The sequence below is a fragment of the Plecotus auritus genome, assembly GCF_963455305.1.
Source record: "Plecotus auritus genome assembly, chromosome: 5".
Lineage (NCBI taxonomy): Eukaryota > Metazoa > Chordata > Mammalia > Chiroptera > Vespertilionidae > Plecotus > Plecotus auritus.
The window spans coordinates 79,135,109-79,156,906 of NC_137776.1; the positions used below are offsets into that span (position 1 = coordinate 79,135,109).

Below are 21,798 nucleotides of genomic sequence, written 5' to 3' on the forward strand. Positions count from 1 at the left end.
GCACTACAGAGGGACATTTCCATTCTGTATTGTAAGTTTAAATGACAGGCTGACTCAGAAAATACATAAAAATTAGGTTCTGCCAATATTTTCTCTAGAAAAGTACTTAAGAATTTCTACTTGATGTACTTGATTAAGAAGACAGTTTTTCAAAACTGCAAATACAGGTGATGTGATTTTCTGCTAAGCTGATGTTATCTAAAATACTATTTCAGGAGTTCAAGAATTCAGGGCCCAAAGATAATATGAGATACTAGAGGCCCTGTGCATGAATTCATGAATGGGTGGGGTCCAGCTGACCCACCCTGATTGGAGCCGATTGGGTCAGGCCCGCCGGGGAGAGGGGACACTGGAGGTTGGCCAGCTGGCCCCAACCCCTGGTCGAACTCCCTGTCGAACTCCTGGTCAAGGGGACAATTTGCATATTAGCCTTTTATTATATAGCATGGGAGCACATGGAGAGAATTCCAAAGACAAAATGTGCCTGCTTCCCAATTTTACAGCCAACCCCAGCCCAGCCAATCCTAAAAACCCTGCTTAGGGACAGCATTTGTGACATTTGCCAAGCCTGTCTAGTACAGAACATTCTAGAAGGGCATAGAATATCTTTAATGACAAGTAAACATTACATGCAGAGCAGCAATGCCCCGTATTTAAAAACACAATAAAATGCAAGCCAGAGTGGACACCAGGTATAGGGAAACTGCTTCTCATGAAGGACTTTGGCAGCTCTCAAGAAAAATGAACAAAGTTGCAAAAGATTGTAATAAACTGGAGGCTTTGGAATGATCAAGAATAGGGGATGAGTGAACACAAATGTGGGGGAGAGAAGAAAAGACAATTTTGAGAAGAAAAGACAATTTTTCTTAGACATGGTGATGGGGCAAAAACAAACAAAAAAAACTGCCTCTTCTCTGAGCCCCTCAGCTCTCTGGAGAGCAGAGAGCTGGAGTTGGCAGCCAGATACAGAGGATGCAGATGGAAGAACACTCACCCTTAGGAGCCCTTGCAGGCTGCCGCTGACACGGGGTGTCATTACCTGGGCTTTGGGATAATAATTACCATGTGGGGGAAAGGTAAAATGTTTTAGGAGTATGTGCCTCTATTAAGTCACCTTACGTAGCACTGAGAACAAATCACTCTGCATCCCTTAGTTCTGGGACATGACATTTCATACTTAACAAAAGGTGAAGCCACAGCCCCCACCCCCGGAGCCATGCAAGAACAGCCCACCTGAATGTACTGAATCACAGGTGAGCTTGGGCTGCCTTCCACGTTCACGCTCAACAAGACTTCTCGCTCCATTGCAGTCTGGGGCTCCTGCCGAAGTCCTAAGTCCAAAGTGATCAGACTGTGCCAGGAATGATTTGGATTAGGTGAGAATAAGTGTGAGTGTGGCTAGTTGAAAAGAGGAGGCCAAAATTGGGTAGGCTGAATTAAACCTAACTGTCGATGTACTTTCCTGAGTAAATACACATTCAGACAGAATGACAGCTATCCTATTTCCATATCCTAACATGTTGCTAATAATTAATGAAGCAGTACTAAAATGAGCCAAAACTATCTCTCTATAGAAACCCTTTCATACCTGAAAGCCTTCTAAGAAGGAAATGTTCCTGTTAAAATGTATCTGTATATCTTTGAAGAAAAAAGTACTCTTGAAAACATTTTTACCCTGCTATGAAAAATGAAGTGCTATGAAAAATAAAATTCATTTTACTCATCATTTCCAAATTTAGGCCACTTCTCTTTAGGGAGAACACACACCTTTAAAATAGCAATTTTTCTAGAGATCACACATATTTAATTTGTATCTGCTCAGTCTGTTGCAAGAATAAAAACTCTTTCAAAAATGTATTCAAATGAATAGCATACATTTGTAAAAGTATAGGTAATGAATCTCAGCCTAAGATTTTTATTCAAACACACTGTGAAAACAAGATTTGCAACAGATAAACACAATATAATTTTCTGGAAGTCTCTTGCCTTCAATTGTGGGAAGAACTCATAAAGGGAAATGCAAGTCCAATGAAGCTTTAATGTCCCCATATTTAATTTTCTGTTAAGCAGAATTCCAAAAGAAAAAAAAAAGTATCACAAAAATATATAGCATGAGTGCAGTTAAATCCACCCAACACCATTACAGATGGCAACAAATTAAAATGCATTATGTATTTTATTATGCTCAGTAGTGTCAAGTGCATCAACCAACTGATCTGATAATCCATTAAACTATTTAGAAGAAGTTTTCCTCTTAGATGAGAGCTCTGGGTGAACTGCACACTGCAGCAATTTAGCATCACAAATATATTTAGCAGAAAGCTACTCAAGTATTGCTGTCCTATCGGCACTTCTAGAGAAAGAGCTAACTTGTTGATAGGTTTTGGTGTCAAAGAAAGGCTGTTTAATGAGAGACTATAAATGTTGATTTCACTAACAGATTCAGAACAGTATACATGTTATATTATACCAACTTTTCCTTGCACATCACTGAGTTAAATTTCAATGGGATCCGAACACCAGGATTTTTCAGGCAAGTTTTTTAAAAATATTTTTTTATTGAATTCAGAGAGGAAGGAAGAGGGAGAGATAGGAACATCAATGATGAGAGAGAATCATCGATCGGCTGCTTACTGGGGATCGAGCCCACAACCTAGGCATGTGCCCTCGACTAGAATCGAACCTGGGACCCTTCAGTCCACAGGCTGACGCTCTATCCACTGAGCCAAACCAGCTAGGGCTCAGGCAAGTTTTGAAAGGCTCTGGACAATAATATTTTGGAGGTTCTTATTTCTTTTCTCTAGATGAGTTGATGTTTTTTAGAATTCATATGAAAAAATCACAGCATAAGAGACCAGAGTTCTTACATATTTTGTTTTTCTATGGAACTGTCTACCCACTAATCCAAAGAGAAGGCTTCTTTTCAAATAAAGCATCCAATGGATATAATTTGACAGTCCACTAGGGACTTGAATGCACTACAGAAGTAGAAAGACAGCCCTTGCCCTCAAAAAGACCTATGGAGAAAAAAGGAGGAGAATGAATAAGCACATGCAGGCATCTAACATTTACATAGGCATATGCATAATAGGCAGCCCATACACAGGATAGTTTAATATGTGTTTTTACAAACAGTATGCCAGGCTCAATCTGACATATACTGAATTTTCTACATGCACAGGTGCTAAGGATATGTGCCTCTTTTACTGGTTAATTCGGTTGCAATTTTTATACTCTTGTGGGTGAATGGATGATAGCGTGTTAATATGGTTCCAAAAATAAGAAAATAAATCTGAACCTGAAAACCAATTGGAAAGAAGACAAATGTCCTAAAGCCAGTTGTAAAATTGAACTTTACAAAAGAGCCTCAAGTGGGTATACCTCTAACTAGACCATATTTCCAGCTTAGAAAAACAAATAGCGGCCTCTTCTACAGAAGCATCAGCATAAATAATAGAAGCTTGGAGATATTTCCTAAATAATGAAAATTCCTGACAACCCCATTTATTTTCAAGTGAATTAAGAAAATGTGGATAACTTCAAAAGAATTCTGTATATAACATCACATACACACAGAGGGTTCAAACTTCCCACAAATATACTTATAGGCAGGTATGTGCTTGCTTTAGAAAAGTTTCTTTGAAACTTAGGATTTTTCACACTAGTATCTTCCCTTGCCATTCACAGACTTACAAATGAGAAGGGTAGCTATTTCTTATTGCTGTTATCAATTAAATTCTGTTAAAACTTAAGTATGGATTGGGGTGAAGTTTTTTTATTTGAGTTTAATTAAACATTACATGCTAGATATCTGAAACCTCTTTATATTAGAATACAGGCAATACTAAATTCAATTGCTGATCATTAATGTCAGGATTTATTTTTGAGCATCACAAAACACAATCATCTTTGGAATGCCATAATGCCTTTCTGGAACTTAAACATTTCCTGCAGACAGGCACACATGAACTTAATTTTAATTTATGGAATTTATCTAAATTGTGGAACCTGGGGTTATCAGTTTGTACTACTTCATAAGGTTACAGGTTTTATATGTAAATGAAATGTTTAGAACATGTTTCCTTTAAGTCACAGGAGCTTACAAGTACATTTATCTCATTCATACTTTCAAATTTGAGAGACACATTTCTTTGTGTATTGAAAATATTTTCCTAAAGTCTGTGCTCAAATAAAGTCCTTTTATTCCTTTGATAATTTCCTAGTTCATAAAATAAACATATTAAAATAATATTTAATACCAGTGTTATAAGGACTTGGCTTTCATTGTTGCTTTTGAGAAAGATATAAGAATTATTATACATTATTTATAACTATAAATTCTTAATAGTGTTTCCATTTTAAATTCCTAGAAGAATCTCTGGGAATGGTCAAATAGTCTTCATAGAAAATATTCATTTGAAAGTCTTCCTTCTGACCATAAACTTGTGCTGAAGTAAGGTGTTTCTCCTTAGCTTATCTCTTCTCCGATTATATCTCTCCTACTTTCATTAATCAAATCCCTTCATTAATCACCCCTTCACCAAACTACAGTACTTGGTCCTCTGCCTTATTTTCTCCAATAGGTTTATATTTGCTTTTTGGGAGGAAAACCAGGTCATTATTTTACCGCATAACCTTAAAATACAAGACGCATCACACTGTGCCCTGTCTTAGAACTTAGCTGCTTCCATTGGAATGATAAGTTTTTATTTGTAATGAGTTATATGCCTTTTGTCAAAACTTAGAAAAAGTAGCTAGATATATTGGTCTTGAATTGACAAATGATATCTAAAGTCAAGTAGTACCAGACACACTATTAAAATTAATTAAAAATAGATGCATGGATTTCCCTCCCATTAGACAACTTGTACAGAAAGTCTAATCAAAATGGGGTTAAGATGACAGAAATTAATATACTAGAATTAGTAATACAAGCCCACATAACTATTCTGTTGAAGCAGTTCTGGAGTACAGAGACTCTACATGCCCACACAAGACACACTTCACCTCTTTAAGAATAAAGAACTTCTAACTCTCATCACCTTGTTCCCTGCCTATTCAACTAGATTAAAAATATATATATGTCAGCCCTAATCTAATAATCAGTATGCAATTGTGGGAGAAGATTTAGTTCTTTATTATAATTCTTACCTAAATTTAGACTCTGTTAAGGGTAAAGTCAACCGAAATACTCAAATCAACTGTGCTTAGGATGGCACTTTGGTTAGACATCTACATGGAAGGGTATTCTTTAGGGTTCCATTTTATGAAAACAGCTTTGATTTTTGGGGAAACAGGTAGTGAAATAGCTCAGAAGAGACATGAAGAGCTGTGAAAACACCGGCAAGACTGAGAACAACAACAAAAAATCAGAAGGAAGAGTTAGGTAAAGGTAAAATAGAACACCATTTTTGCACTATATGATGAGACCAGTAATTATATTTATGGCCATATTAATTGACATTCTCCCAACATTAGTACATATGCACATGTGTATGTGTATTGTGTATATTTATACACATCACTTTTATGATCACAAATAATCAAATTACACTTTAAGATTATTTAAAATCAATTGGATGTAATTTTTGTAAACATGATTACTGCTAATAATACCAAGTTGAACTCAACACTACCCAGGAGGAGTGCCCAAGGCTTCTATGACTAATTGTATTATATTAATATCTGCTGCTGAACCCTTCTCTTCTGAACTTGTGATAACCTTTTATGAGTTGCTTCTAACAAGATAATGGCTTCAATTTCAATAGGAAATAATAATGAGGATAATTCTTTAGCTTTTTATTTGCTGCTTCATGCACTTTACCTGATTCTTGAGATCCAGTTTGGGACACGGGCGACCTCCATTGTAAGGTTTTTCTTTTAGCCATTTGGATCGCATTCTCACACCAATCCCACAAGATGAACTGCAAGCTCCCCAGCTGGACCAATCGCTTAACTTGCAATCAAATGGGCAGGGAATGGCACATTCTTCTTGAATATAACCTGAGAGAAAAAGATCCAAGAGAAGGGAGGAAAGTCTGATCAAAATGTACTGATCAAATTCACTTGCTGTTCTCTTATTAGAGCTCAGGTTGCTCAACAATAGTGCCACAGGGACCTTATAGTTTTCTACTCAAATACACAGACAAAAGTTCTCAGAGACAGATACTTAAGATTATATCTGCAACCCAAATTTGTACTTCATAGACAATTCTAGGATGGAAGGAGCAGGAAAAGTACACACTTAGTCCTTTCTGATAAGAAGAAATGAGGCAGTTCAGGGCTAATGATACCATTTCCCTCACTGAGCATTGTGTCCCACCAATTCCTATAATTGTCTGGAGATAAGGAGCATAATAGAGTCAATCTGGATATTATTGAAAGAGCAAAGTAGAGGCATAGTGAAACAGCATCTAATGAAATATTGGACTGGAATCAAGAGATATGGATTGAAATACAGATGCAGATGTTCTAGCTTTACTTGGTCTTGGTCTTGTCCTCTGCCCAGTTCTTGCTATCATCTTTCTCTAGATAATTTAATTATTTAATTGTAACCTCAAATGATCACTATCAAATATATATTCCTATGTCTGATATCTCGAATGAGCTCTATACAACCTACTCATCCACTCAAGTTGGATGGCCAACTACCCCCAAATTCAACATGTCTAAAGCTGCGTCCATTGATTTCCTCCTAAACCATTCTATTATATTCTTCATCTTAATTAACTACAACACATCTGATTTTTATAGACTGATGGGCATGCCTACATAACCTTGGTTTTGGGCAGGACCTGTGAATGTGATAGGATGGTGCTCCCGTGATTAGGTTTCAGTGTATAGCAAAGGGGAAGGGAACTCACAGATAGAATTAACATGACAAATCAGTTGATTTTGAGTTTACTAGAAGAGAGATTATCAGGGCGAATGGGCTGGATAATTGGGTGAAAAACCTTAAAAGAGAGACAGAGAAACATCAATCGGAATGTCAAGCCTCAGGGAAGGTAGGGGACAGTGGGGGTAAGGGGGAGAGGTCAACCAAAGGACTTATATGCATGCATATAAGCCTAATCAATGGACACAGACAACAGGGGGTGGGGGCATGAATGGGAGGTGGGGGGTAATAGGGGAATAAGGACACATATGTAATACCTTAATCAATAAAGAAATTAAAAAAAAAAGAGTGGTTGGGTCCTTTTTGTGGAGGAAGATTCTCCTGCTGGCCTTGAAAAAACAAATAGCTGTGCAATGAAATGCCTATGCATTGCCACATAGCAGGGGACTGAGAGCAGCCACTGGCTGTCAGTCAGCAAGAAAACAGGCCTCAGCTCTACAGGCGCGTGAAGATGAATTCTGCCAATAATTCCAAGGGAGCCTTCCCAGTGAAGCGTTTGCTGAGATCTCGGCCTTGGCCCACACCTTGCCTGTAGCCTGGTGAGAAACTAAGCAGAGAATCTGGAGAAGCCACGTCTGTACTGCTGACCCTCGGGAGCTGAGCTAATGTTTTGAGCTAAGCCTATGGGTAAGTTTTTGATGCAGCAACTGAAAGCTAATAGATTATCCAAAATAAAAACCTGAATCACCTTAGGCCTTCCTCCATTATCTCACACATATATTAATAGGTGTAATGACTTCTTATGTCAAAATGTCCCAAACACAGCCCCTACTCTAAAATTCTTTTGTCAGTCCCTGGTTCAAGATCTTAGTTTCTGGTCTGGAATACTGCAATAGTCTCTGCACTAGACTCCCCTTTTACCTAAGCATTCTCTTTTAATATTGATCACTCTGAGGAAAAAGTTTCTCTTCTAAAGCTCTATCAACTGTAATAAACAGTAAATTTAATAAATAATCTAAAAAAAAGAAAGATAAAAATACATGATTTATGCTACTCCTTTTAAACTCTTTGCTGACTCTCCATTGCCTTGAAAATAAAGTGCCAACTAGTTTGCAAAAACTATACAATTCTTTACAAGAGCCTCTAAACAAGGGATTTCATCTTTACTGTAAAATATATTCCTATTGCCCAGGACATACTACAGACCTATTTGACCAGAGTCTCTGAGATGGATCTAGGCAGCGGTAGTTTTCAAAGGTCCCCTGGGGAGTCTAATGTGCAGGCAAGGCTGAGAACTGCATCCCTAACTTGTTTTGCTCCTGCCCATCCCTCTCCTCTGTCTCAAAATCTGTCCACATAGACTACTCCATCTTCTTCAGTAATATTGATCCTTTCCTCATGCAAAACTACTCTTTCTCTAGCCAGTTTAGCCTTGCTGGCTCATTTTCATTTTTAACTATATTCGCATATTGAATGATTTTAATTAGAGAGCCTCTAATACACTGTTTTATATTTTTCCTCCTGATAAGACACAAACCCAGAGGATCTCTATGAAACTCAAGGTCATAAACTCAATGAGTATAAAATAGTTTTGAATTTCAACAGGACTAAGCGACAGTGACATTTATTTTTCAGGATAGTTATAGTCATGCTAGAGTATACCCCAAAGGAAAGCCCTTAGTGAAAACCATTAATAATTGCATATTCTCACGTCTATCTCATAATTGAAAAGATTAGTTTTACCCACATACTTGAGACTTACAATTTTTGGCAATAGAATGTGATTACATGTGGCTATGTACAAGGTTAACCTGCCAAATGAGAATTCAAATTCATGACTGGAAACTTCACTAACGTTTTAAAAACTCACTTGCATAAAATATATTACAGAATAGCTTCTCTGGCAAATTTCAAAAATATAAGTCCAACTGATATAAAAGAAACTGTTTTTCTATCAGGAATATTTTACAGTCCTGCCCGGTGTGGCTCAGTTGGTTGGAGCACTGAAGAGTCCTGGGTTTCATTCCAGGTCAGGACATGTACCCAAGTTGCAGGTTCAATCCCAGGTCAGGGCTCTGACCGCATGGGAGGCAAAGGATCGACATTTCTCTCTCACATCAATGTTTCTCTCTCTCTCTCTCTCAAATCAATAAAAACATTATCCTTGGGTGAGGATTTAAAAATACATATTTTTATACTATAATTCATATGCAGAATATATTGATTGGACAATCATATTATTTAGCCTGGAGATGTTTCCATGTTCTGGTTTAGTTATCTGTATGCATATGAAGTTAGATATGAAGTATTTATTACACAATTATTGGTAGAGCATATACTCAACATTGTGATTTTGTAAACCATATACATTACAGATAGCAGCTACCCAAAAAGTATCTGTTGTTATTATGAGTACAGATGAACTAAATAAGATCTGTGATTATTATCTCTATCTATGTTATAATATTTAATGACATACTCATTCAGGCTGAAACCCAGAGACCTGGAATGGCTTTTCAATCTACATTGCTAACCCCCAAATATTGCTCTTTAGGTTAGTATAATGAACATAGGAAAAACACAGCTCAGTGTATAAGGCTGTCTTCTTAATGAAACTACTTCCCAGGATATTACCTATTGTAATTTTTTTCCCTCCATCATTCGAAGACTAACACATTTTTCTCTCTATAAGAGCCTCTTTTGAAGGATTAGAAAAAAAAATGATGATATTCATAGCCTGAGGAAAAATCCTAATTTAATTTACTTATATTTTCCTACTGTGTGAAGTAATGGCAAATACAGTGCATGTTCTATTTATTGGCACTTTGCTAGAATAATGAGAACACAGGACCAAAAATAAGACAGGAAAAGACGAAGAAAGTGCTGATTGTCTCTTCCCCACTTCCAAGTGAAGATCTGGGAGAAACGTGGGAGTTAAAATAAAATGATGTTTTCATTTCTCAATATTTGAAGATTTACTGTTTTAATTTATACATTTTAATACTACTATTTATCTAGTAATGAATGTACCATACTAAAAAGTACCTAATGACTTACATCAAAGTACTTTAAAGTATATATTTGTTTAGAAGAGGTGAGGAATATAGGGGCGGATGTTTTTGACATGGTTGCATGAAAGACAATTTGAGAAATTAGATCAATACTTTGCCATTGTATTCAAGGGAAGACTGGCAGTATTGGACATTTATTTAAAATATCAGTCCATTAGTGTATGGAAATATAGATCAATCTCAGTAAGGTTGTCAGCTTGCTTTGGTGAATTTACATTTTTGCCTGAGAATATTGCCCATGAATACTAGTTACCTTCTTTCAAAGATGATTCCAACCCTGTGGAGGCCTCTGTAAAGCCCAAGAGGAGAGAGTTGGAAAGTACCTACATTCCCATTATTTCTTCTTTTTCAAAATTGGAGTTATTAAAATAAATATTTTGAAATCCCATTTGCGAGTAGAAGAATAGTCTTTACTGCATATTTAAAACCTCATCAGCATAGACGCTCCAATGTTAACATTATAAAGTGATGGTTATGGTACTGTATATAACAAAGTATCTTATTTGGACTCAAAATCAGATACATGAAATACTGCTGATTTAGAAGTTACATAAAATTCAAATAATTATATTGACAAAAAACGTTTGCCTAGATTCCTTGAAACTCAAATATATCCCTCAGAATAATTATTTATTGAATTGTATTCCATTTACCAGAAAAAAATCATTTAAGTGTAAAGCACTTTTTAATAATAAAGCATCTGAACTTTATTTTAAATGTAGGTTCAAGGTCATCTGGGCCAAAAGCTTCATTTTATAGAATGGGCAGAAATAGAAAGGGAAATGGAACCCAGACTTGAGTGTGATACCCTGCTCACTATCAAGTAGAAAGAAAGAAAGAAAGAAAGAAAGAAAGAAAGAAAGAAAGAAAGGAAGGAAGGAAGGAAGGAAGGAAGGAAGGAAGGAAGGAAGGAAGAAAGAAAGAAAGAAAGAAAGAAAGAAAGAAAGAAAGAAAGAAAGAAAGAAAGAAAGGGGAAAAAATCAGTATTATGGCCCCAGAATGTTCTCTGTAGTGCTGGATTGACAAAGTAGAAAATCAACCCTTGCTCTTAAAGAAATTCGTATTTTGGAGGATGTCAGACTTTTGACAAAAATGTTTTGATTTTGGAGAGGAAGGGAGAGGAAGAGAAACATTGATCCATCCATCAGCTGCCTCCTGCACACCCCCTACTGGGGATGGAGCCCACAACCTGGGCACGTGCCCTGACAGGGAATCGAACTGGCAACCTCTTGGTTGGGAGAATGACTCCCAACCAACTGAGCCCAACCAGCCAGGGCGAAGAGATCAGTTTTATTAATGAGAAGGGAAATAAAAGGTACATAATTAACTACCTAAATTATATGATACAAATAATATATGCAAATTATATGGCAGTTTGAGGTAATATAAATGGATCCTGGTTTCAATTCCTGTGAGAATATTTATTGGGATAATTTGTGGCAGAAACAGGTTTTTGACTAATGTTTGATCTGGTTCACTTGCTATAACTAAATGGATCAGTATAAATTTAATCAGTCAACCAAATAATATGACAAATGGATGTTTTAAATTGAATTGTCCAGGCAAATTCATCACGATGGCCATCTCCCGTTGTTCACATAGACAGAGTTTCAGCATTAACAACCTTGTGCCAGGTTTCTCCGGCAGACAAGAAAGATGTTTTTCTTAGAAGATATTGAGGATATTAGGGATAAAAGAAACATCAGACACAGAACAATCTGAACTGTTCCATCAGGACTGTGTGTACTAAGTAGTTTCTATCAGTGCAAATAAGCACTGTTAAAATTAAAGTATTGAATGATTTAACCACATAAAAAACTCGGCATTTGAAACATTACAAAAGTATACAGATTGTTGACAAGCCAGTATTACCAAGGAATTCTTGGAACTGTGGCTGTAGGAGCCTGTGTTCCTTGCCCTGCTAAAAATCTTAAATTGTACCGTACATTCTCTACATTACCATAACGTTCCAATAGCTGATCTCAGAGCATGCCTTGTATTTGTCAGAGCATGCCAAATATTTCAGGGTTTGATCCTCGAGCTGTAGTGTAATTGCACTTCCCAGCTTCTTGAAGTGAGGGGGGATCTTAATTTGCTTTAGCCAATGACATGTGAGCAGAAGTGAGCATGTGACTTCTAGGTGAAAGCTAGAGCCCTAGTGTAATTTGCCACACTCTTTCCCTATGCCCACCAACTGGATGTTCCAGATAGTAGCTGCTCCATCAGGCAAGGTCCTGGACTTAAACAGAGTGCCCCAGGCAACCCAATTTTGATAAAAGATGGACATAGACAGTGAGTTATCTTAGTGGCATTGATCCACTAAGAGTCTGACACTGTCTGTTACATTCTGTACTACACCATAAACCATTGCACAGTTCATATATCAGCCTTGGCATAGTAAACTATACCTTCAACAAATGAAATAAAAAGCCCCATGAAATAAATATTTAGAATATTTTGAGAGTCTATATATAATGCTCTGAAAAAAATAAGATTAAGCTGTGTCAGCACTTAGCATAGTCTGAACAGAGACACCATCAAATTAGAATGTGACTTTGCAAAAGTTGAACCAAATGGATATATATTTCAGGAAAATTTATAATTTATTATTTAAAAAGGACTGGTAATATGGATTATAAATCAAGGTCTAACCTTATGTGATCTGGAATGGAATTTTAAATCTTAATAATTCAGTTTCCTTATGTAAAAATTAAAATGTAATAATACCCACATTTAAAAAAAAATCTCCCTTTCATTCTGTAAGAATAAAAATGTAATAAGTAGAAGTTTGTGGAAAATTTCAAATATAAATCAGATACTAATATTTTGCCACTACTAAAAACTAATAGCAGGGTAAAAATGCATTTTTTCTTATCCTGTTTTTAGTGCTAGTGATTGATAGAGAATATAATTCTGTGGAGATGCTTTAGCAAAAAAAGCTATAGGGTAATAATGATCAAATTTGGGTGCCAATTTACATTCCAGATCATTTCCAGGCAAATTAAAGCCTAAGATAACATTGAAATGATGAGAGATTCTGTATTGGATCAGTAAAGCAATTGTTGTTTGAGCCCATCTCTGTCCTTCCAAGTCTGCTGCCACCAGCCAAGGCCAGACACTCATTATCCCTCACCTGGCTCATGTTCATGGCCACTTCACTGGACTCCGAGGCCCCCAATCTGTTCTAACCCATTCCATGTCTGATCGACTGCTATACTAATGTCCCAAAAATGCAACTCCAATATATCATAGTTTAACTCAAAGTAAATAACCTCTAAAGCACAGCAAAATTAAAAAAAAAGAAAAAAAGACATGCAGTTGGCAATCTAGGCAGGAGAGATACAACACATTAAGTTAGAGTGAACCCAAAACCTCCAAAAATCAAGAGAGAAATTCTCTGTACAAGAATTTGAGGCTGGAAAGAAGTATAAAATTGGCTAAGTCAAGTGGTGCCACATGGGTTGTCATGCTGAGGATTCAGAAAGTTGATTAAAATCCCTGATATTAATTCAGGTGGGCTCGTGAGTGTAAGAAAAGATAGCATGAGAACAAGTCACCTTCTTAATAGATAACTAAAATATTTAGAAGTTAAATTAAAATGACTAATAGCTAGGCTTTAGACTTAAAGACCACTAAATATGATATTTTGTACATAAATATATACATATATGATGTACATATACATATACACATTTTCCTATATTGCATATATATTGTTAAAGAAAATATTGAGCCCTAGCCGGTTTGGTTCAGTGGATAGAGCATCGGCCTGCAGACTGAAGGGTCCCAGGTTCGATTCCGGTCAAGGGCATGTACCTTGGTTGTGGGCACATCCCCAGTAGGAGGTGTGCAGGAGGCAGCTGATTGATGTTTCTGCCTCATTGATGTTTCTAACTCTCTGTCTCTCTCCCTTCCTCTCTGTAAAAAATCAATAAAATATATTAAAAAAATATTTAAACATGATAGACTCTCACTGAAAATTAGCTCTCACATGTACACACAGCTAATATACTGTCTCAATGGAAATTACTATCTTCAGAATGACCAGTGAACCAGCTCTTCAAATAGCAACTTCATTTTCCAACTGTTGAGATAGGTTTAATTAATTAATTCTAACAATGAATAACGGCCAGTTTGTGAGTAGATAGATGCTTCTAAATATCCAGGAGATTTAGAAAAATATAAGCTTAGAAAAAAAGGGTCTTTGTCTTTTTTTGCTTCATCTGGGAGGTCCTTAAAGGAAGCTCTGACCTGAATCCAGACATTATATTGGGCCAGCACAGGATTTATTTATTGTCTGCCTCCTTATTTATTTTCTTGTTTATTTACATAGGGTGGGTCAAATATAGGTTTATAGTTGTTCATATGGAAAATAATGCAATAATTAATAATACAAGAATAAACTGTTTCCGATACTCACAACTGTAAACCTACTTTGCCCCATTCTGTATATTTATTCTGAGGCCAAGAGTTCAATATTGAGGGATTTCCGATGAAAATAAAGATTTCTGGCTTCTCTTGAATATGTTGAGGATCTGGGGACATCTGGGTTCCAGCATGGCACCAACTGTGCAGCAGGGTCTCTTCAGATAAAATTTCCCTTTGGCGTCCTCTGCTGCCCTTTAGAGTGATAATCTAAATTTCTAAAGTAAGGATTTCTCCCCCAATGAAAGCAATGCAAAAACATAACTCATAATTCCAGTATAGAAGCAGATGAGGAAGTGCTGTTTGTATTGGAGGAAAAGGCAGAAGATACAGAGACCCAGCAGTCAGGGCTCACAATGCTCATCACACGGCCACATCTACGGGAAGTCTAGCTGGAAACCTTACTTGGAAGACATCCATGCAAGAGAGAATTCCTAATGCTTACTCTTCATTAGGTGGATTGAGCTCTACTTCCATCAGTACCCTGCATATCAGTAACACCAGCACATAAAGATAATTCCTGAAGGTGGCAACAAGAGGCATGAAAAATACCTAGAGTGCATGACTACCTAGAACAAGCCAACATCCACCATGAAATGATATGATTTCATGAAACATACTTCAGGGATGAAACTCCATTTTTATTTGCTGGAGTGTTGGGTCATCCCAACAATGATTTATATTCATGAACAATAACACAAGCTGTTATTATAAATTCTAAATTATGGATTACAGAACGAAGAAAATTTACCTCCAAAAGTTGCTGTAACCAAAGAACTGCATCTTTCATTGGGCTAATACAAAAATCAATGTGCTGGAATGAATTCACAGTACATTAACTCCTTGCAAGTTACTGTAAAAACTTCTGAAATATCGCTAAGGTGTAAAATTAAATATGACTCCCAGCTTAGATTTATACTCCATGCTGGTAATGGTGAATTTGTTTCACTTACCAATAAATTTATTTCCTAATGGACTGCACATCAGCTAATCCAAAGACTTACATTTAGGCTTCTCTTGCCAAACAAATATCTTATGGTTTTATTTATGGATATTTAATGATATACCTGCTAAAGGAATAAAAAATTCAGGAAGAGTGAGGCACTTATTTTCTCCTAAGAAAATTGGAAGTCGGCAATCTCTTAATTACAGTCATCATGTCCAGGAACCGTGGATTTGAATACTTTCAATTCACAGAGAATCTTTCAACCACTAAAAAAGTTTCAAGAGCAACCAGAAATCTCTCTTGAAAAAAGAGTTTATTAGTTTCCTAGGGCTGTGATAACAAATTGTCAGAAACTTGGTGACTTCAAATGACAAAAATGTATCCTCCCATAGTTCTGGAGGCCAGAAGTCTGGAGTTAAGGTGTTAGTATGGCTGTGCTCCCTCCAAGTCTGTAGGAGGAAACCCTTCCTTACCCTTCCAGTTTCTGGTGGCTCTTGGCATTCCTTGTCGTGTGGCAGCATAATTCCAATTCTGTCTTTTCTTTATATGTGCCTCATATATGTCAAATATCCTTCTCCTTCCTATTATACATGCCCATCATTAGATTTAGAGCCCACTGTAGATCCAGGATGACCTCAAATCAAGTTCCTTAACTTTGTTATACCTGCAAAGTTTCTATTTGAAAATAAGGTCACATTTACAGGTACCAGGGTGGGGGGCGGGGGGGACTTAAACATATCTTGTGGGGGAACTTAATTCAACTCACTAAAAAGAGAAATGAAAACTATAAGGAAGACAATATAACACATGGATAGAATCTGGCCTTTGATATCAAGCCAACATAGATCTATAACTCACAACTAGAGGCCTGATGCATGAAATTCATGCAAGGGGCTCAGCCCTCACAGTCCGGGCTTGCCTCAGCCCTCACAGTCCCAGCTTCGTCCAGAAGGTCATCCAGAATGTAGTCCAGAAGGTCGTCCGGCCATCTGGTCTAATTCGCATATTATACTTTTATTATTATAGAGAGCTGCTTGAATCCCCTAAACTTCAATTTTATTATCTACAAGAAAGATTGGCACATTGTGGCCTATGGGTCAGATCCAGCCATTGCCTGTTTTGTTTTGTTTTTTGGAAATACAGTTTTGTTGGAACAGAACCAGACCCAATGTTTTAAGCATTGTCTATGGTGGCTTTTGCACAGCAAGAGCAATGGTGACTAATGGTGATAAAGACAGTATGGCCCACAAAGTTTAAAGTATTTACTTTATAGAAGATATCTGCAAACTCTGATTTATAAAATGGGGATGATAATAGTACCCTCGGCGTAAGATTATTATGAGGATCAAGTGAGAGCACTAAGCAGGGCTGACCACACAGCAAATACTCAGTAAGTTGTTTCCATTAAAGAGGTATGGTGCCATGGTGGATAATAGCATGTACTTAGAAATAAGGAAGACCTAAGTTCAAAGTCAACCAGAACACTTGTTACTAGTGGTATTAGTTTGTGTCTGTCATTAAACATTTTCAAGCCTCGATATTTTTGTCTGCAAAATGGAGGTAATTATTACACCAAAGAATTTTTCTGTAGACTAGATGGTCTGAAACAAGGACTTAGCCAATGCCATTACTATTATTATTCTCCAAAATCATAGGTATAAAAGAAAAGGTATAACATCATCTTCAGTGTATGCGATGGGGAAGAGATGTAGAAAGACAGTCACAGATATAGAAATCCCATAGAGGAAGAGATCCAACATCTTGAGTCTTTTTAAAAATGATGTTTTATCCTCAAGGTCAAAACTTGTGTGGCATGCAGGGATGGCTGGAGCACTCCTCTGAACTTTTGTCTATTTGTTGATCAAACATACAGAGCAAGTAATGATAAATTTTGGTATGTGGAAATTAATAATTCCATGCTAATTAGAGCAGGCATATATAAAATAATGAACAAATGAAGCTTGAAGGCCACTAAAGATGCAAATTAGGTCAAAAGACCTCCACTTATGTTAAAATTATTATTACCCCCACACTCCTAACCAATTATGTCCCTCCTTCCATGTTCTCTATCCTGATCCTATTTTAAAGTCCAACTTCTTTGGCTTACAGGGACATCCATATCTATCCATTGCATAAGGGCACATGGAGTTCTGTAACTTCACAATGCTCAACATGTGGTAACAATTTCACAAAGTCAAGATATAATTCAGGAAGCATTGAAGATAGTTCCTTTGTTTTATTTTATGCTCTACAGCCATCTAAACTTTGAAGGGTTCTCATTACAATCATCATCAGCTTAGGAAATTGAGGCTATACCTGTATATATTTTGAAATATAGTTTTGATCCAAGAAAGTAATGAATTATTCCATCTGAACTTAAAATGTACTGCACTCATTCTTTCCATGTCCTAAATTTTGATGAATTGAAAAAACAGATGAGATAAAAATCTTCAAGTCTTGTCATTCCAGAGAACTGAGATAGTGCCAACTATCCTATTTTAGGATATACATTTCTTTTGCAGATTTTGGAAATGATCAGGTGAAATAAATTTACACTTAGATTATTCAAAATTCAGGGACCCAGTATACACACCACAAAGTCAAAACTTTGGCTCTGGCCTGGATTCCACACGGAGACTCAAAATCAGAGGGCTTGTCAACACTACAGTTCTGTATACAGATATATGGAAATGAAAAGCAAAAAGAGGAAAGCGTTGGAAGAAAACATTCTCAGAATTTAAAGGCTAACAATTGCTAATATCTTGGCATACTTCTCCTTTTTGGTTAATGGTTTTGTATTTAGTGTTGTTGTTGTTGTTGCTTGTTAAATTATATTATCCTTACTAGCTACCTAGTGATCACACTGCAGTACAAGATGCCAATATTGGACTAAATATGCAACATTCTTAGTTGACTGACTAAGACTAGAATGAAGCCTGGATAATTTATCACTATTGGGAAAGAAATATAAAATGCTGAATATGTATAAAAAGTGAAATACTATAAGTATTTTAGGGTAAAGAACAAATTAATCTACATAAAGAAGAACAGAGGCCATTAATATATTAAGAGACACACTCTATAACCAAATTACATGGATGAGGAAACAAATGATGGCATTCTCTAGTTGAGAAAGCTTATGTAAGTTCCTTAACTTCTCTGTTTCTTATCTATAAGAATGAAAATAATATCTGACTAATCCTGCTGATAGCAAAATAAAATGAGTTACTAGAGAGAGAGCACTTAGAGAAAGGTATTACATATTTATAAATGCTCAATGAATGTTGGCCATCATAATTTTTTTCTTTATTGATTAAGGTATTACATATGTGTCCTTGTCCCCCCTTTGCCCCCCACCCCCCTCCACTCATGCCCTCACCCCCCTGTTGTCTGTGTCTGTTGGTGGTTAGGCTTATATGCATGCATACAAGTCCTTTGGTTGATCTCTCTCCCTTACTCTCACCCTCCCCTACTTTCCCTCTGAGGTTTGATGGTCTGATCAATGCTTCTCTGACTCTGGATCTGTTATCATAGTTTATCAGGAAAAAAAATTAAAAATAGAATGAGTACCTTATGATCCAGCATTCCCACTACAGGTTATAACCAAAGGAAATAAAATAAGTATCTCTAAGATATATCTACATTCCCATTGCAGCATTATTCACAATAGCCAAGAAACAAGATATGAAAACAATCTAAGTATCTGTCAACAAGTGAATGGAGAAAGAAACTCTCTCTCTTTCTCTCTCTCTCTCTCTCACACACACACACACACACACACACACACACACACACACACACACACTGGAATATTACTCAGCCTTAAGAAGGAAGGAAATATTGCCATTTGCAACAACATAGGTGAAGTTGAAGGACATTATGCTAAGTGAAATAAGTCAGACACAGAAAGACAAATACTGCATGATTTCACTTATAGGTGGGATTTAAAATAGTTGAACTCCTAGAAGAATATAGTAGAATGATGGTTGTCAGAGGTTGGGGTGAAGGAAATGGGGAGATGTTGGTACAAAGGGTACAAAGTTTCAGATGTAGAAGATGAATAAGCTCTGGAGATTTGTACAGCATGGAGAATATATAATTAACAATACCATATTATATACTTAAAATTGCTAAGAAGGTAGAACTGAATTGCTCTTACAACATACACACACAAATGCTAACTACATGAGGTGATGGATATGCTAATGATATGTTAACTAGCTTGAGAGTGGTAATCATTTTTCAGCGTATACATATATCAACTCATCAAATCATACACCTTAAATATATACAACTTTTACTTCTCGGTTATACTCTAACAAAAGTGAAAAAACAAAATAGATCTATATATAAATCTAAATTAAAGCACAAGCAAAAATAATTATATACATTTATTTATATTTATACTTTTGGAATATATGTATTTTAATATAAACAGATGGGAATAAGGTTGGAATGTTCTCAATTAAATATGGGGAAATTTAATAAGATTGAAGATAGAGAGTAAAAGCAAAAATTATGAAACTGAATTAAAAGTACAGAAAGGATGTGCATGGACTACAGAGGAGAGGGTGCAGACACTCAGTCAGATCCTCTCTCCAGGAACTTTCAATGTCATACAGAGAAAGTGGTAGAGACTGAGGAAGAAGGGGAAGGCCAGGAGACAGCAGACTCAGTCACAGAACAACAGAACACACTGTGAGGGCAGCGAACAGAGGGAAGAACCAGGAGCCACGATGCATTCCCTTCTTTGAGGAAAGTTCTCTTTGCTTCCTTAGCTCCCCATGAACCCAGCAGTGGGTGCCAATCTCTGAGGTTACTTCAGTTTGTCCTCATTGTTTGAAATTAAAAGTAGCCTAATAATACATCAGTTTGATTGGGCACTCAACAGAAAAAATTTCCCAAGGACATAGATGATAAAGCACTTTTGTTCAACTTGAGACATAAAACATAATGACACAGAAAACTATTATTATGACCTTCCAGATAACTGTTGTTATTTTTCTCCTGCTCAAAGCCCTGAAATGGTGAAACAGCAATGAGAAAAACAGTATATTTAATATCTCCAGTATAGTAATTCATTGTTCCAACACTTTGAATCTCCTCAAGAATTTGACAAAATTTTAAATATTTTAGTTTATTCCAATATGATGCCATATCAATATTGAACTGTTGGGCCTGGCATTCTATTCCTATTAAACAGATGTTATAAAATAACATAAGCAAAACCCCCAGCAGAGCACCTACTACATAGTATATATTTTAAAAGCCAACATACTGCCCCTCACCTTCCCCAATCATGATTCCACTTATCCAAGAAAAAACAGTCAAAACTCATCAAATGAACTGATTGCTACTCACATTGACAATATAAGTGGGAAGGAATAAAACTGATGAGAAATCTGAAAAGTAGCTGCTGGGACTTAATTGTCTTAGATATGAGGTTAAGGGGTTTTTTTGGTTTGTTTGTTTTTTACCTAAAAAGATACTTTTGAGAAAGAAGGGGATAGAGAGTAAAGTGTTTGCAGTATAGACAGTAATGAAGAATGAGATTAAGTATTTTAGGCTATGAATTATAATAGACCTATAGGCAAAAATGAAGTTCTAATAGCAGAAACAAGAAAAAAATGTGTTTACTAGAAAGTCAAACTTGAGGAGTGGGAGGAAAATGGACAGAAAAAAAAATATAAAACTGAGAATAAGACTAGAATCAGGAGTAGTAGAGGCCTGAGTCCTTGAAAGGAGAAATAGAATAGGAACTGAAGAATAATAATTATAACCACTGCTATCTGTAGCTCAACATACAGAATAAGGAAAATAAACACACTAAAGCAAAGACAGGTCAAATCAGTGTAGGAAATATATTCTGCAGCTGCGTCCCACATCACCCTGTCTGCCTACTAAACAGCATCACTACCTGAAAGGAACTATCAGCTGTTAAAGGAAGCATTCTTTTTGGGTGTTTTGTAACTTGGCCTGGGTTGCAAGCCTTTAAGACATTGCCTTTGCCCCAGAGGGCTAGGCCTAGCCAAAAGTGATAGAACTATAGCAGGTTATCACAAAGCTATGGCAGTGACCAATTCTGACCAAAAAAGCCCATGGACATATTATTAAAAAGCTTGTGAATCTATAATAATCCTATCTAATAAAAGAGTAATATGCAAATTGACCGTACCTCTACTACAACCACAAGCTATGCCCACCAGCCAATCAGGAGCGAATATGCAAATAAACCCAACCAAGATGGCTGCGGCTACAGAGAGCAGGAGGGAGGCTTGGGTTTCCCCAGCAATGGAGGAAGCCAAGCTTTCCGCCTGCTCTTGCCGGCCTTGGCCGGGGGCAGAGCCAGACGATTGGAGCGAGCTGGGGGTCCCCCGCCCAGGGCCCGAGCCTCAGTCAGAGCCTTGTGGCCTTGGCCGGGGGTGGAGCCGGGCAATTGAAGGGAGCTGGAGGTCCCCCGCCCAGGGCCAGAGGCTTTAGGCCTTGGCAGGGACGGAGCCAGCAATTGGGGGGAACTGGGG

The 21,798-nt window shown here is 36.9% G+C and overlaps 1 protein-coding gene across 1 annotated transcript in view; it reads right to left on the reverse strand.

Moving 5' to 3' along the window:
• Positions 1-21,798, reverse strand: part of THSD7B (thrombospondin type 1 domain containing 7B) — an 885,792-nt gene that overhangs the window by 220,782 nt on the left and 643,212 nt on the right. The window contains exon 15 of the mRNA XM_080669078.1: positions 5,825-6,003. Coding sequence (XP_080525204.1) covers positions 5,825-6,003 — 179 coding nt within the window. The remainder of the gene's footprint in view (positions 1-5,824; positions 6,004-21,798) is intronic.